At 43.9% G+C, this 16,011-nt stretch overlaps 1 protein-coding gene across 1 annotated transcript in view; it reads right to left on the bottom strand.

Moving 5' to 3' along the window:
- Positions 1–2,290: 2,290 nt before the first annotated feature.
- Positions 2,291–16,011, bottom strand: part of CCDC13 (coiled-coil domain containing 13) — a 52,285-nt gene continuing 38,564 nt past the window's right edge. The window contains exons 14-16 of the mRNA XM_063115282.1: positions 5,560–5,714; positions 3,020–3,134; positions 2,291–2,450 (exon numbers count right to left, since the gene is read on the bottom strand). Coding sequence (XP_062971352.1) covers positions 2,291–2,450; positions 3,020–3,134; positions 5,560–5,714 — 430 coding nt within the window. The remainder of the gene's footprint in view (positions 2,451–3,019; positions 3,135–5,559; positions 5,715–16,011) is intronic.

Below are 16,011 nucleotides of genomic sequence, written 5' to 3' on the forward strand. Positions count from 1 at the left end.
AAAGCTCTCAAGGTTGCCTGTAGAATGTGTAAATTGAAACACTCATCTTTGTATCCATAGCTGGCCTAAGCCAGGCCTGAATGCCCTGACTGACCACACTGCAAGATGCCAGCTAATCAGTTTACCCAAAAAAGGTGCATACAAGATTTACTGTGCCTGGCTTTAAAGTTTTTATCCTCCCTCTCTCTTATATAAATCCTGTTTTTATCATTGTGGGATGAAATCAGTCTAAGGGGACATGTCCTGTATAGAAGTAAACAGTGAGCTAGTAATTAGCTTAATGTCTTTGGGTTATTCTTTGACATTTGTAACAGCCCTCTGAGGGAGGCTTCTATTATTATCCCCATTTTATTTATTTATTTATTTTTTGTCACCATGCTCAGCCAGTGAGCGCACCGGCCATCCCTATATAGGATCCAAACCCGCGGCGGGAGCACTGCTGCGCTCCCAGCACCGCACTCTCCCGAGTGAGCCACGAGGTCGGCCCCATTATCCCCATTTTATAGATGAAGATATTGAGGCTCAGGGAGGTTAAATAACTTACCCAGCCCTGGGCCTGGAGTGGTCAGGGTGTGGATCACACCCCCCTGCACTTCCCTGAGGTAGCCCTGAGGAAGGATGGCAGGTCCTGTGGCTGCTTCTGACTCTCAGAGACTCCACTGAGGACCAGAGCCTCTACCCCTACACACTCAGATCACCCTCTGGGTCTCCCCAGTCCTGCAGGAGAAGGTGCTGGCTACTCAGTCTGGTGTTCAGAGTTTGCGCTTGGCCACTCTTTGCCTGCTGGCCTTCGCTCCCCCTTGCTGTGGGGTCTCTGGATCTGGGTTATCCCATACAGGGGCAGAAGTTCTGAGCTGGTGTCAGCCCAGGGTCCCTCCACAGCCCCACCCCTGAACAAGGGCCTGAACAGACAGGCTCCCAGGAGCCCCAGGTGGATTTTCCTGGGGGAGGGGATGTTCCACTGTATGTGCACCTGCGTTTGTGTGTCACTGCACAAACAACACACAAGTGACTGTCTTCACACGTAAGAATGTGTCCACACTCACAGGCATGCATGCTCATCTGTGCCTGGGTATGTGTGCACACGTGCTTCCGTGTGCAGTTGCCTGCTCCTGAATCTCGTCATTTGTGTGCAACTGCATCTTTGTGAGGGCTTGTGTGTGCACAGGTGTGGCCAGGGTGTCTGGGGTTAGGGTGTGTGGCTATAGGTGACCCTCCTTGGGGCCATCCGTCCCTATGGCTGTAGCTGCAGCCAAAAGGGGGTGAGACTGAGACAGTCACAGGACTGGGGGCTCCTAGGGCCCCCCTGCAGCAGCCCTCCCAGCTCACCATGGTGAGGGGACACACCATACCTTCACCTGGACCCACTGTCTCAAACCTTTCTTCCCAAAGCCCCAGCCCAGCCCCACTTCTGCCCTCTACCCCCAACACCCACCAGTGTTAGCCTTTTGGGAGCAAGAGGAGGTGCCTTTTGGAGCAGCTGGCTGGGGCAGAGCTGTCCAGCAGTGGGGGGGGGCACACCTGCCCTGGGGTAATCTGCTCAACTGGAGGACCCTGCTTTTGGAGTCAGGCAGACCAGAATTAAATATTAGCTCAGCTTCTTTCTGTGAGCCCAGTATCTGTAAAATAGGGTGACAATCCCCTGGGTTATTAGAGGACTAGATGGGGTCAGGTTTCCATAGCAGACGTGCACTCACTGTGAACTGCGGTGATTATGAAAACAGTAATTATTATTAGAAGTCTGAGGCTCTGCATCTGAGGAAGAGCCGTGAGGAGTGGGCCGATGCAGTGGCTGATAGCATGGTGCCCCAAGTCTATGGCGGGTGGGAATGGCCACAGAAGGGGTGTGGCGGCGGGGTGGGCCTGGGTGACCTGGGGGATGCGCCCAGTCTGCAGCAGTGCGGGCTCTCCTGCATGTATGGAACCACGTGGGCATGCAGGGGGGTCCCCAGCTAGTCCCTAGCACCGGGGTGATGAGCACTTGCCCGAGAGACCGCATCTTCTGTTTACAACTGGCTTGTTGTCCCAGAGTTCTCACTGATGTCAATGGGCTGCTCAGCCTCCTGCCCTGCCATAGCCGGGGTCCCCTCAGCACTACACCACGGCTTCTCCTTGGCCCTCCTGGCCTGAGATGTTGCCTTTGGTCACCCTTAAGGAGCCTCTTCGAGAGAAGAGGCCGAGCTGGCTGCCCTGGACTGGCTTCTGGAGCAGACGGAGTCCTCAGACAGAGCCTCGTCCTCTCAAGACCTGAGGCTGCCCTGCCTGCCCAGGCTGGCACTGGGCCACCATCCTAGTGCTTGTCTGCCTTCTGCTGCCGCAGGGCCTGCAGGAAGACACCTTTCACCTGGCCCAGGGTCTCGTGGTACATACGGAAATCTTCCTCCTTTCCCCGCAGGGCACTGTCCAGGGCATCCTTCAGCATTTTGTTCTCCTCCACCTGAATGGCCAGCCTGGACCACATGGAGACAGCACTCAGTGTGGCCCGAGCTGGCACACACGTGTGCATGGGTATACAGAGGGCCCTGGGAGTGGGGCTGCCAGCATGGCTGCCCTTCAGGCTCAGGGTTCTCTCTGACTCATCCCTTCCTCCCACAGACCCTTGGGGAAATACCCTGAGGAATTCCTCTCTGGGCCCCCCCACAGTCCTACACCTGGGACCCAGTAGCTCCCAACAATGTCAGCTGCCTCAAGGATGAGTATGAATTTGTAGAAGTTCCCCTTCTTTCCTTTCCCATTGCTGCGTTTGATACTAAAAGGTTTAACTGAGTGAGAAAAGAGGGTTCAGCAACCCATGCTTGACAAAACTTCTCGAGGGACTATAATGTCATCAGGGTCATGGTTGGGCCCCTCTGCCCTCCAGTCCCCGAATTGCAGGCCTAGACCGCAGGACCAAGCAGGACCAGCCTTCCAGGTAAACAGAAGTCAAAGGTACAAGGGGGAGGGACACAGTCCCTCTGCCCATGGAAGCTCCTCCTTCCAGACAACTCTACCCTTTCATGAAGATGGGGCAGGGAAGCACCTGGTGGTCAGCTCCTCCATCTGGGGTTCCACAGGCACACTGGACAGCGGGGCAGAGGAGGGGTCCTTCTTCTCACTCCCAGTCGGGTTGTGCCTGGCGTTAGAGGGGGGCAGACCTGTGGGGCAGTAGCAGCCACTTTCTGTGATGGGGCCACAGCCCTGTGCTAACCCTCTCCTTCTCCTCCCCCCATTGCCCACCTCCTGCTTTTCCAGTTAGTGAAACATTACACCTCCTTCAAGGCACAGGACCACGGCCACCTCCCGCCAGAAGCCCTGCCTGATGCCTACTCTGCAATCCCCTGACCCTGGCTTTGGTCTCTGCTACAGCACTGACTCTGCCTGCTTTGTACCAGTGAGGTTCCTCACCTCACCGTCCCCATCTTTACACTTTGCGAGTTTCTGCTAATTTGTTTCCAACAAGAGAAGTCAGCTGGGCCTGAGGTCCGGCCTGCGGGTTGAGCTGAAGTCTAGGCTGTCACTGCATCTCATGCCCTCACACCCTGGGTCCCCTCACCAGTCCCCATCCAGGCCAGCAGCTTCACACTAGGAAGCAGGGGATCCAGGATGGCTGGGGTCAGGGGTCACAGAATGCTCAGAAAAAGAAGACCCCAAGTTATGGAGAACTTGGGCAAAATCACAGCATCAGAAAACCTCTGTGCTGAAAAGGCCCTCAGGGGTGGTGTGGCCCACAGGAAATCATCTGGCTTCAGCAGACTGGGCTCTCACACCCTGCTGTGTGGCCTCGGGTGAACGACCAGACTCTCTGAGCTGGTTTCCTCACCTGTAAAATGAGGATAATAGTTTTTGCTTCCAGAACTTCGTGAGGCCTGAATGAATCAACATTTGGCCCTCAAGAGCCTGTGATCAGACCACCTCCTTGGTACCTCACGACTTCCCTGAAGTCACCTTGTACTCCCGTCCCTGTCTCTCCATTCCAGCCTCACTGCCTCCGTGCTGCTCCTCAGCCTGCAGCCAGGCTCCCTCCACAGTGCCTTTGCACTTGCTCCTCCCTCAGGGCTTGGCATGCCTCATCCCCTACCCTGTCCTCCATCTCTGCTCAGATGTCTGTCTCCCTCATGAAGTGGAACTGCCATGGGCGACTGAATTGCAGAATCCAGCCTCTTCATTTTACAGATTGGCTGGGGGGTAGGGGGAAGGTGGTGGTGCTATGTTCCCCAGAGGGGCAGTATTTGGCTCATGTCACAGGCCAGCAGGTGGCAGAGGCCACATGGACACTTTCTCTCAGGCAGGACCAAAGTGATTTTCCTGCCATGGCTTAGCTCTCCTTGGCTGGTAGTCTGGCTGCCCAGCAGGAGGACAACCTGAGGCCTGGAGCCACCACACTCCTAGAGGGCTTATTCCTGAGGGCCCAGGAGGATCCTCAGGTCTAAGCCTCAGGGCCCCTTCCCAGCTTGGATTCCCAGTAGCTCCTGGAAGGCTCCCTAGAGTCCTGGGCATGCTGGTGACAGAAGAGTGAGCAGGTGCCCTCAAACCCCCTTTGAACGCTCTACTTTTGGCCTGTCCTTCTGAAACATTCTGACCTTATCTGGGCTGAGCACTGGGAACAAGGGTCTGAGTGTCGTTGGCTGGGGGAGGGGTGGGAGGAGTATTGGGGTGTTGAGAGATGGTGCAGTGAGGGCAGCAGCACCTCTGCTCCAGAGCCTGGAAGGGGTTGGGGCAGAGATGTCTGAGGGAGGCAGGCCTGGCCCCCCACCTCCCCTGAAAAGTCTTCCTCCCCGGGAGTCAGCCATCCCAGATATGGTTTCTGGCTCTGGCATCCTGTGCCTCAGCTCGCCCCAGCCCCACAAGATGCTGATGCTGCTGGTCTGGAGACCACCTTGCTTGAGAACCAGTGTGTTAGAGCAATAGACCTTTTAGTTAAGGACAGCATTTCCCAGCTTCCCTATGCAGCTGGGTGTGTTCCTGCATCTAGGATCTGATCAGTGGGATAAGTACAGAAGTGCCACATGCAACCTTCAAGGGTAAGGAGCTGGTTGTCTCCTTCCCTTCTCCCCTTCCCGCTGCTGGTGGGGGTAAGCTCAAGCTGCCACCACAGACCACAAGATGGAAGCTGCATGTTGAGGATGGTGGAGCCACCAGACAGAAGGAACGTGGGTCCCCATGCTTGTGGAGAGGCAACTTCAGCGCTGCGTGTATAAGCTTGACTGCTGCAAGGGACTCCTGCAGAAAGGGACTCCTCTTCCCCTTTCAGCCACTGCTGCTTTAACCTTCCCAGCAGACCAGCTCTACCCAGTGAGCAACTTTGAGCAAAGTCAGCGCAAAACAGAGGACTGAAGCTTGGGGTGGGGGTGGCAGATGAGGGGGTGGGTGGGCCAGGGCCACATGGGCCAATGGAGCTCTGGGGCTCCTGGTTCTGAATGGGAGGTCAGGGGAAGAGGACAGCCAGCAGTAGGGGCAGGCGGAGCTCCACCTTGCTGGAGGCTCTGCTTCCCACACTCTCACTGATGGGGCTGAATAGTGCAGCTGACTGGCTCCTCCATCAACCCACCCCCACACTGGGACCCCTGCCCTGGCCCCTACCTGTTTTGTTCCTGGCGGCTGCTCTCTGCGGGGCTGACGCCCTTCCGGGCTCTAGGCGCATCTTTTCCAGATGTTGCTCCAGCACCACGGTGCGATGCCGCTCCTCCTGCAGCTTCCTCTCTGACTCCAGGAGCTTGCTGTTGCTCTCCTCCACCCTGGTGATTGGAGAGCAGGGGCTGCCACACCCGTTGGCAGGCAGAGGCAGCCCCTACCCTTCCTTCTCAGGCTCTTAGAAAGGTGAGCACATCCTTCCATTGGTGGTCATAGGACTTGTTCTTTATTTTCTTTGCAGGAACACAGGAACATGCATTTAAAAATCACATAGTTCTCTCCACAACTTAAAATGAAAAAATTGGCAGCCCCTCCCCAGCCCCATCACTCTCAATTCCTGCTCTCCAGAAGCAACCACGCATAACACTTTTAGCTGTTTCTTTGAATATTTCCTATCATATTTCTAAAGACACTTATGCTGCTATTTTTTTAAGGTTTAAATATAATGTTTTGATTTCCTGTCATGCAAAGTAAGAATTTAGTTTTGTTTTAGTACTCTCCCCTTACCAAACAGAATCACCTCTCCACTTTTTGGCTGAAATAATATTAGGTGATGTATTAATTTTCTATTGTTGTTATAACAAATTACCACAAACTTTGCAGCTTAAAACAACATAAATTTATTCTCACAGTTCTATAAGTCAAAAGTCTGGCAGGCTCAGTTGGTTTTTCTTCTCCAGGATCAGCAAGCTGAAATTAAGGTGTTGGCTGACCTGGGCTCTTATCGGGAGGTTGTGGGGGAGAATTTGTTTCCAAGCCCAATCAGGGTGTTGGCAGAATCCACTTCCAGGTAGTTGAAGGACTGAGGTCCCTGCTTCCTGTTGGCTGGGGATTATTTTCTGCTTCTAGTGGCCACCCTGCCCACTCTGTCTTCAAAGCCAGCTGGATATCCCTACATTCTTTGAATCCCTCTGGCCTCTCTGACATTTTCTGCAGTATCTCTCTGAATGACCCCAGATGGAGAAATTTCTCTGCTTTTAAGGGCTCAAGTGATTAGATTGGACCCACCCAATAATCCAGGATAATCTTCCTATTTTAGGGTCCATAATGATAATTACATCTGCAAAGTCCTTTTGCCATGTAACATAAAGCATTCACAGGCATAATAGCAGGGAGCAAAGGGCAGGGGGGCCAAAATCCTGTCTACCATAGTGGGTACATTAGTACAATTATCCAATGAGACATATAGTGCACTAATGTTTATGTATTTTTTCTTATTTAGTTATTTGCTTTTCCTGGAGTTAGTGATTTCTGTCTGTTTATTGTTTTGTTTTCTATATGCCTATCATGAATTCATGGGCCTTGAAGACCTTGTTATGTGGTTATTTCCCATGAAAGATTTGTTTAATCTCACTGGGGCTTGGGCTTAGGTTCTTCCTGTGGCTAGGTATGGCATTTCAGACTTCTGTGATACTAAAGATTCTTCTAGAAGCTCAGGAGTTCCTGTGATCTAACCCAAGCAAAGGATTACATACACACCTGCAAATCAGAGTGGCAGCCTTGAAATTTAAAGTGTTGGAGGAAGTGGTCTTTTTCACCGTGGTGAAAGGTCAAAAGGGAACAGAATGGCAACAATTTTGAACAGTATAAAACTGCTAACACAGTGCACAGCTAGTAACATAACATGTTTAAGCATGTTCTTTGCAACTTTATTTGCAAAAGCAAAAACCAAAAACAACCTGAAGGCTCATCAACAGGGGAAAGACAAATAAGTGGTGACATATTTGTACTATGGAATATGACAGAGTATGATGGAGCTGTGCTGTCCCACACAGTGGCTGCCAGCCTCATGTCCACATGTAGCTATTAGAGTTGAAACAACTTGGAAGGCTGTTGAGGGAAAGTTTTGAGGCTTTGAGTGAATTTTTGCTTCAGAGTTTAAGGTACAAGAAAATTCAGGCCAAAAAAAAAAAAAAAAAAAGATGTAGTCTGAGCTTATAAATTGCCTTAAATAAAAGTAGAGAAACAGATTCCCTTTAAAAAATTAGAGTTAATGAAAACTAAATAAAATTAAAAATTTGGTCTCTCAGTCACACTAGCCACAGTTCAGGTTCTCAAAAGGCATATGTGGCAAATGACTACTACATTGGTCAGCACAGATACAGAATATCTCCATCATCACAAAAGTTCTACTGGGCAGCACCACTCTAGCATTGAAAAAGAATGAGGTAGAGCTGTGTGTACAAACGTGATCATCTCCAAGTCATATGACTGGTGAAAAAAAGCAAGTGCCACAAGAATACATACAATATAATGCCATTTATGTAAAAAAAAAAAAAAATCAGTAAATAACAAAATTTCCATGCCTACCTATTTGTGTCTATAAATGTATGAACAAGATAATAGGATGAGGTGGGATGAAGAGCAAGACTTGGTATTGATATCCAAATTAACTCCACCTGTTGTTTGTAGTGGTAACAAGGAGACTCCGGCCCTGTATCTGAATTAATAGAAGTTAATAAGAAGACTGAGTCCCTCTGTGAGTTGTCAGTCAGAGGCCAGTGAGTGGTAAAAAGGTGAAGCTGCTTCTCCTCATCTGCCTGGCCTGTTGGAAGGAAGGTGGCTGGAGCCATTCAAGATGATTGAGCAGTGATGGCCCCTGGAGCTGATATCCTGGGCCCCAAGGCTCAGCCTCCCTGAAAATATGCCAGGTATGAGGACTTACACAACTGCCTGGTGCAGTTAGGTTAGGTGGGGTAGAGTGGCATGAATCCTTTTCATCCACAACTCTCCTGCTTAAAACACTCCTGGTCTCTACAGCTCTCATGTAGAATGACCTTCACTGTGTCTCAGCTGTGGCTGTGACCCTTCCTCAGAGGGCCTCAATCCTGAGAGAAGGCCACACTACTCCAGCATTCATTCATCCACTCACTCATTCATGAAACATGTCCTGACTTCCCACAGGTACTGGGCACTGCTCTAGGTGCCCATTCTCATGGAACTTTCTGCCTTGTAGGAGAGAAAAACAATCAAGAAACAAACATGTATGTAATATAAAGGAGGGGCAGAACTCTTAAAATACTTTAGTAAATTCTCAGTGAGATTTGAAAAATATTGTAAAAAAGCTGTGAGAAAGAGCTCTTAAAAATATTTTTAAAAAAGCATTTCTGGGCCGAGCCCATGGCGCACTCAGGAGAGTGCAGCGCTGGGAGCGCGGCGACGCTCCCGCCACGGGTTCGGATCCTATATAGGAATGGCCGGTGCACTCACTGGCTGAGTACTGGTCACGAAAAAGGAAAAAAAAAAAAAAAAAAAAAAAAAGCATTTCTGAACTTAATCAGCAGAAACACTGAAAAATAAAATGATCCTGGTGAAATTCAAATCAGTGATCTTGAAGATCAACTGTGGGAATTATCCCAGAACACAGAGTAAAATAACGCAAATAAATGGCAGCTATTAGAGAACAGGTAAGAGACATCGAGGATAGGGCCAGAGGATCTAATATCCAAACAACAGGAATTCAAGAAAGAGAGAAGAAAGTATAGTAGAAGCGATAGTGAGAAAAGAATAAAATTTCCCTGAATTAAAGAAATACCTGAGTTTTTCAGATCAACAGAGCTCAGTGGGTACCAGGTGGGATTACAAAAAAAGGCATACCCTGCTATGGTTTGAATGTGTCCCTCAAAGTTCATGTGTTGGAAACTAAATCTCAAATGCAACAATGCTGGGAGGTAGGACCTTTAAGAGGCGACTAATTAAATAATGAATGGATTAATGCCATTATCTCAGGAGTGGGGTAGTTATCACAGTAGATTCTTGATAAAAGAATAAGTTTGTCCCCTCTCCCCTCCTATGCATGCACATTTGTTCTCTTGCCCTTCAGACTTCTGCCATAAGATGACACAGCAAGAAGGCCATCACTAGACGGTGGCCTCTTGATGTTGAACTTCCCAGCTTCTAGAACTGTGAGTAATAAATTTCTTTCCTTTATAAATTACCCAGTCTGTGGTATTCTGTTACAGCAACACAAAATGGACCAAAACACACCCTTAGACACAGCTGGGTGACATACCTGAACTCCAGGATACGAACAAAAATCTTATAACAATAATACAGCTAACTCTTTTTGAGTACTTTCCATGTGCCAGGTACTATGTTAAGGTACTCTGTAAGCATTATTTAATTTAATTCTCTTAACAATCAAGAGGATGTACTAATATTTCAAAAGGAGACATAAAATGTGAACTTTAAAAAAGGTTGTCAAAGATCTATCTCCAAAAAAGACATCAGGACAAGACAGATTCCGAAGAAAGTTCTATTTAACCTCCAAGGCACTGATCATTCTTGTTATTCTGACTATTCCACAATATAGAAAAACAGAAAAAGTAAAGAAATAAAAATTATGGGCATTCTAGAAGGATAGGAAAGCAAAAAATATACTGAAACCCTATTTAATGAAATAATAGCTGAAACCTTCCCCACTCTTAGGAAAGATACAGACATCCAAATCCAGGAAGCTCAATGGTCCCCAAATAGATTCAACCCAAACAGGTCATCTCCAAGAGAGATGGTAGTCAAACTATCCAAAGTTAAAGACAAGGAGAGAGTTCTAAAAATAGCAAGAGAAAAACATCAAGTCACTTATAAGGGAATCCCCATTAGACTAACAGCAGACTTCTCAGCAGAAAACTTACATGTCAGGAGACAATGGATGATACATTCAAAGTACTTAAAGAAAAAAAAACCCAAAAACCCTGCCAACCAAGAATATTATACCCAGAAAAGCTATCCTTCAGAAATGAAGGAGAAATAAAATCTTTCTCAGACAAACAAAAATTAAGAGAATACATCACCACCAGACCAGCCTTAACAAGAAATGCTTAGGGGAGTCCTACATGTAGAAGAGAAAGAACAATAACAACCATCATGAAAATGCCTGAAAATATAAAACTTACTGGTAGGGTAGATACACAAATTAGAAAGAGAAAGGAATTAAACTTTATCAATACAGAAAAACACCAAACCACAAGGATAAACAACAAGAGAGGAAGAAAGGAACAAAGGGTACACAAAACAATCAGAAAACAATTAACAAAATGACAGGAGTAAGACCAAGCATATCAATAATAACTTTAAGTGTAAATGTATAAATGCCCTGATTAAAAGACATAGACTGGCTAAATGAATGAAAAAACGTGACCAATGAATATGCTGCCTACAAGAAACACACCTTACTACAAATACACATATAGACCAAAAGTGAAGGGATAGAAAAAGATATTCCATGCAAATGCAAAACAAAAGCAAGCAGGAGTAGCAATACTTACATCAGATAAAACAGACTTTAAATCAAAATCTGTACTAAGAGACAAAGAAGGGCACTATATAATGATAAAGATATCAATACAGCAAGAGGATACAACAGTTATAATTATATATGGACCCAACACTGGAGCATTCAGATATATAAAGCAAATATTATCAGATCTAAAGAGAGATATAGACACTAACACAATAATAGCTGTGAACTTTAACACCCCACTCTCAGCATTGGATAGATCATTGAGACAGAAAATCAGTAAGGAGACATTGGATTCAAATGGCACCATAGACCAGATGGGCCTAACAGACATATACAGAGCACCCAACAGCTGCAGAATACACATTTTTTTCATCAGCACATGGAACATTCTCCAAGACTGACTATATGTTAGGTCACAAAATAAGTCTCAACAAGTTAAAGAAAAAATTGAAATAATGTCAAGTATTTTTCTGACCATAATGAAATAAAACTAGAATCAATAGCAAGGTGAATTTGTGAAACTTTACATATACATGGAAATTAAACAGCATGCTCTTGAACAACCGATGGGTCAAAGAAGAGATTAAGAAGGAAATCAAAAAAGTTCTTGAAACTAATGAAGACAGAAACACAACATACCAAAACCTATGGGATATAGCCAAGGCAGTATTATGCTCAAAGTTTATAGCAATAAATGCCTATATCAAAAAATAGAAAGATTTCAAATAAATAGCCTAACAATGCACCTCAAGGAACTAGAAAAGAACTAAACCCAAAATAAGTAGACAAAAAGAAATAACAAAAATCAGTGCAGAAATAAATGAAATTGAGACTAAAAATACAATACAAAAGATTAATCAAATGAAAAGTTGGTTCTTTGAAAAGGTAAGCAAAATTGACAAACCATTAGCCACACTAACAAAGAAAAAAAAAGATCCCAATAAATAAAATCAGAAATGCAAATGAGGGCCGACCCCATGGCTCGCTTGGGAGAGTGCGGCGCTGGGAGCACAGCAGCGCTCCCGCCGCAGGTTCGGATCCTATATAGGGATGGCCGGTGTGCTCACTGGCTGAGCGCGCTGAGGGCGACACCAAGCCAAGGGTTGCGATCCCCTTACCAGTCAGAAAAAAAAAAGAAAACAAAAGAAAAGAAATGCAAATGAAAGCATTACAACAGATAACACTGAAATACAAAGGATCACTAGAGACTGTTATGAACAACTATATGCCAATAAATATGAAAACAGAGGAAATGGATAAGTTCTTGGATACAAATGACCTACCAAGACAGAACCAAGAAGAAACAGAAAACCTAAATACACCAATAACAAGTAAAAAGACTGAATCAGTAATAAAAATCTCCCAACAAAGAAAAGCCCATGACCAGATGGGTTTACTGCTGAATTCTACCAAACATTTAAAGAAGAACTAATACTGATACTTCTTAAACTATTTCAAAAAATTGAAGTGGCCAGAATTCTTCCAAACTCATACTATGAAGCCAGAATTACCCTGATACCAAAACCGGGCAAAGAAACAACAAAAACAGAAAATACAGGCCAATATCCCTAATGAACATGGATGCAAATTATACAAAAATCCTCAATAAAACACTAGCAAATCAAATCCAACAACACACACAAAAAAGATTATATATCATGATCATATATATCATGATCAAGTGGGATTTATCCCAGGGATGCAAAGATGGTTCAAGATATGCAAATCAATACATGTAATACAACACATCAACAGAATGAAAGAAAAAAACCACATGATCATCTAAATAGATGCAGAAAAAGCATTTGATAAAATTCGACATCCTTTCATGATAAAGACTCAATAAATTAGGCATCGAGGAAAGTATCTTAATAAAATAAAGTCTAAATATGACAAACCCACAACTGAATGGGGAAAGGCTGAAAGCTTTCCACCTAAAAACTGGAACAAGACAAGGATGCCCACTCTCACTAGTTCTATTCAACATAGTGCTGGAAGTTCTAGCCAGAGCAATTAGGCAAGAGAAGGAAATAAAGAACATCCAAATTGGAAAGAAGGAAGTCAAGTTGTCCCTGTTTGCAGATGACATGATTTTATACAGAGAGAAACCTAAAGACTCTACCAAAAAAATTCTAGACCAGAGAAACAAATTCAGTAAAGTTGCAGGATACAAAATCACATAGAAAAATCAGTTGCATTTCTATACAACAATGAACTTACAGAAAAAGAAATCAAGAAAGCTATCCATTTACAATAGCAACAACAACAAAATACCTAGGAATAAATTTATCCAAAGAGATGAAAGACTACTACAATAAAAACTAAAAAACACTGATTAAAGAAATTAAAGAAGAGACCAAAAAAGGGCAAGACATCCCATGCTCATGGATTAGAAGAATAAATATTGTCAAAATGATCATACTACACAAAGTAATCTACAGATTCAATGCAATTCCCATCAAACTGCCTATGACATACTTCATAGAAATAGAAAGAAACAATTCAAAAATTTATATGGGACCAGAGACCCCAAATAGTCAAAGCAATATGGAGCAAAAAGAACAAAGCAGGGAATATCACTTTCCCTTACTTCAAAATATACTACAAAGTGATAGTAATCAAAATAGCATGATACCGGCACAAACACAGACACATAGACCAATGGAACAGAATAGGGAATTCAGAAATAAATCAAAATACCTACAGCCAACTGATTTTCGACAAAGGAGTCAAAAAAACATACATTGGGGAAAGGACAGTCTCTTCAATAAATGGTGGTAGGAAAATTGGAGCTCTATATGCAGAAGAATGTAAGTAGACCCCCATCTCTCACCATATACAAAAATAAACTCAAAATGGATTAGAGACTTAAATGTAAGACCTGAAACTATAAAACTTCTAGAAGAAAACACAGGGAAAACATTTCAGGACACAGATTTGGGCAAAGAATTTAGGGAACAAAAGCAAAAATTTTAAAATGGGATTATATCAAACTAAAAAACCTCTACACAGCAAAGGAAACAATCAACAGAGCAAAGATACAACCTGTAGAATGGGAGAAAATATTGGCAAACTATGTATCTGACAAGGTATTAATATCCAGAATATACAAAGAAGTCATACAACTCAATAGTAAAAAAATAATAATAATAATCCAATTTAAAAATGGGCAAAGGAAATAAATAGATATTTTTTGAAAGAATACATATAAATGGCCAATAGGTACATGAAAAAATGCTCAGCATCACCAATCATCAGAGAACTACAAATCAAAACTATAATGAGATATCATCTCACCCTAGTTAGAATGGCTATTATCAAAAAGACAGAAAATAACAAATGCTGGCGAGGATGCAGAAAAAGGGGAACTCTTACACACTGTTGGCAGGAATGTAAATTAGTACAGCCATTAGGGAAAACTTCATGGAAATTTCTCAAACCACTACAAGTAGTTCTACAGATAGGACTGCCATAAGATCCAGCAATCCCACTAGTAGGTGTATCTCCAAAGGCATGGAAATCAACAAGTCAAAGGAATACCCGCACTCCCGTGTTTATTGCAGCTCTATTCACAAGAGCCAAGAGTTGGAACCAATCTGAAAGTCCTACAATAGATGATTGGATAAAGAAAATGTGGTATATATAGACGATGAAATACTACTCAGCCATAAAAAAGTATGAAATTCTGCCATTTGCAGCAACATGGATGAGCTTGGAGAAATTCATGTTAAGTGAAATAAGCCAGGCACAGAGAAAGAAATAACACATGTTCTTGCTCACAGGTGGAAGCTAAAAAAGTTGGTCTCATAGAAGTAGTGAGTAGAATAGTGGTTACTAGAGACTGGTGGGGGGAAGGGGAGGGATGGGGAGAGGGTGGTCAGTGATTACAAAATAGTAGAGAGACAGGAAGAATGGGATCTAATGTTCTACAGTAATATAGGGAGACAGTTGACAGCAAAGTACTGTGTATCTTTGAATAGCTAGTCGAGATGATGTCGAATGTCCCAACAACAAAGTGGTGACAAGGGCTGGCCAGTTAGCTCAGTTGGTTAGAGTGCGGCCTAATAACACAAAGTGGTGACAAATGTCTGAGGTGATGGATATACTAAGCACCCTGATATGATCATTGCACACAGTATGAACGTACCCAAATATCATACTATACTCCATAAATATATGTAATTATCATGGGTCAAATAAGAAAAATAAGTTAAAAAGAGAGAAATAGAGAGTAGAATAGTGGTTACCAGAGGTAGGGAAAGGGGGGGTGGTGGTGGTGGGGAAAGTTTGGTAGACGGCTGCAAGGTTACAAAGTTACAGTTAGTCCTAGGGTGACAATAAATAATAATATTGTATTGTATATTTCAAAATAGCCAGAAAAGAGGATCTTGAATGTTACAATCACAAAGAAATGATAAATATTTAAGTGATATGCTAACTGTTCTGATTAGATCATTATACTTTACATACATGTATCGAAACAACAAACTGTACCTCACAAACATGTATGATAAAAAAAAGTAAATAAAAAAACACATTTAAAAAAATCAAAAATGAAAGAAACCAGATAGCTTCCCATAAGTTTATTAAAAAATTTGATTTCACAGTTAATGATAAAGTAAATGTATTAGTTTTCTATCACTGCGTAAAAAGTTACCACAGTGTCTTAAAACAATATAAAATTTCCAGAAAATATAAAGAACTCCTATAACTCAACAACACAAGGAAAAACAACTCAACTTAAAAGTAGGCAAAAGACTTGTACTTCTCCAAAGAAGATACATAAATGGCCAATAAGGGGAATGCAAATCCAAACCACAGTGAGGTATCACTTCAAAACTACTAGGATGGCAATAACTGAAAAAACAGAAAATAAGTGTTGGTGAGGATGTGGAGAAATTGGAACCCTATCCATTGCTGGTGGGATTATAAAATGGTGTAGCCATTGTGGAAAAGTTTGGTGGCTCCTCACAAAGCTAATCATAGAATTACCGTATGATCCAGCAATTCCACTCCTAGGTATACAACCTCAAAAATTGAAAACAGGGACTCAAGACACTTGTACAACAATGTTCATGGCAACATTATTCACAATAGGCAAAATGTAGAAACAACGCAAATGTCCACCAACAGATGAATGGCTAATCAAAATGTGGTAT

This window comes from Cynocephalus volans, chromosome 11 (assembly GCF_027409185.1).
Source record: "Cynocephalus volans isolate mCynVol1 chromosome 11, mCynVol1.pri, whole genome shotgun sequence".
Taxonomy (NCBI): Eukaryota; Metazoa; Chordata; class Mammalia; order Dermoptera; family Cynocephalidae; genus Cynocephalus; species Cynocephalus volans.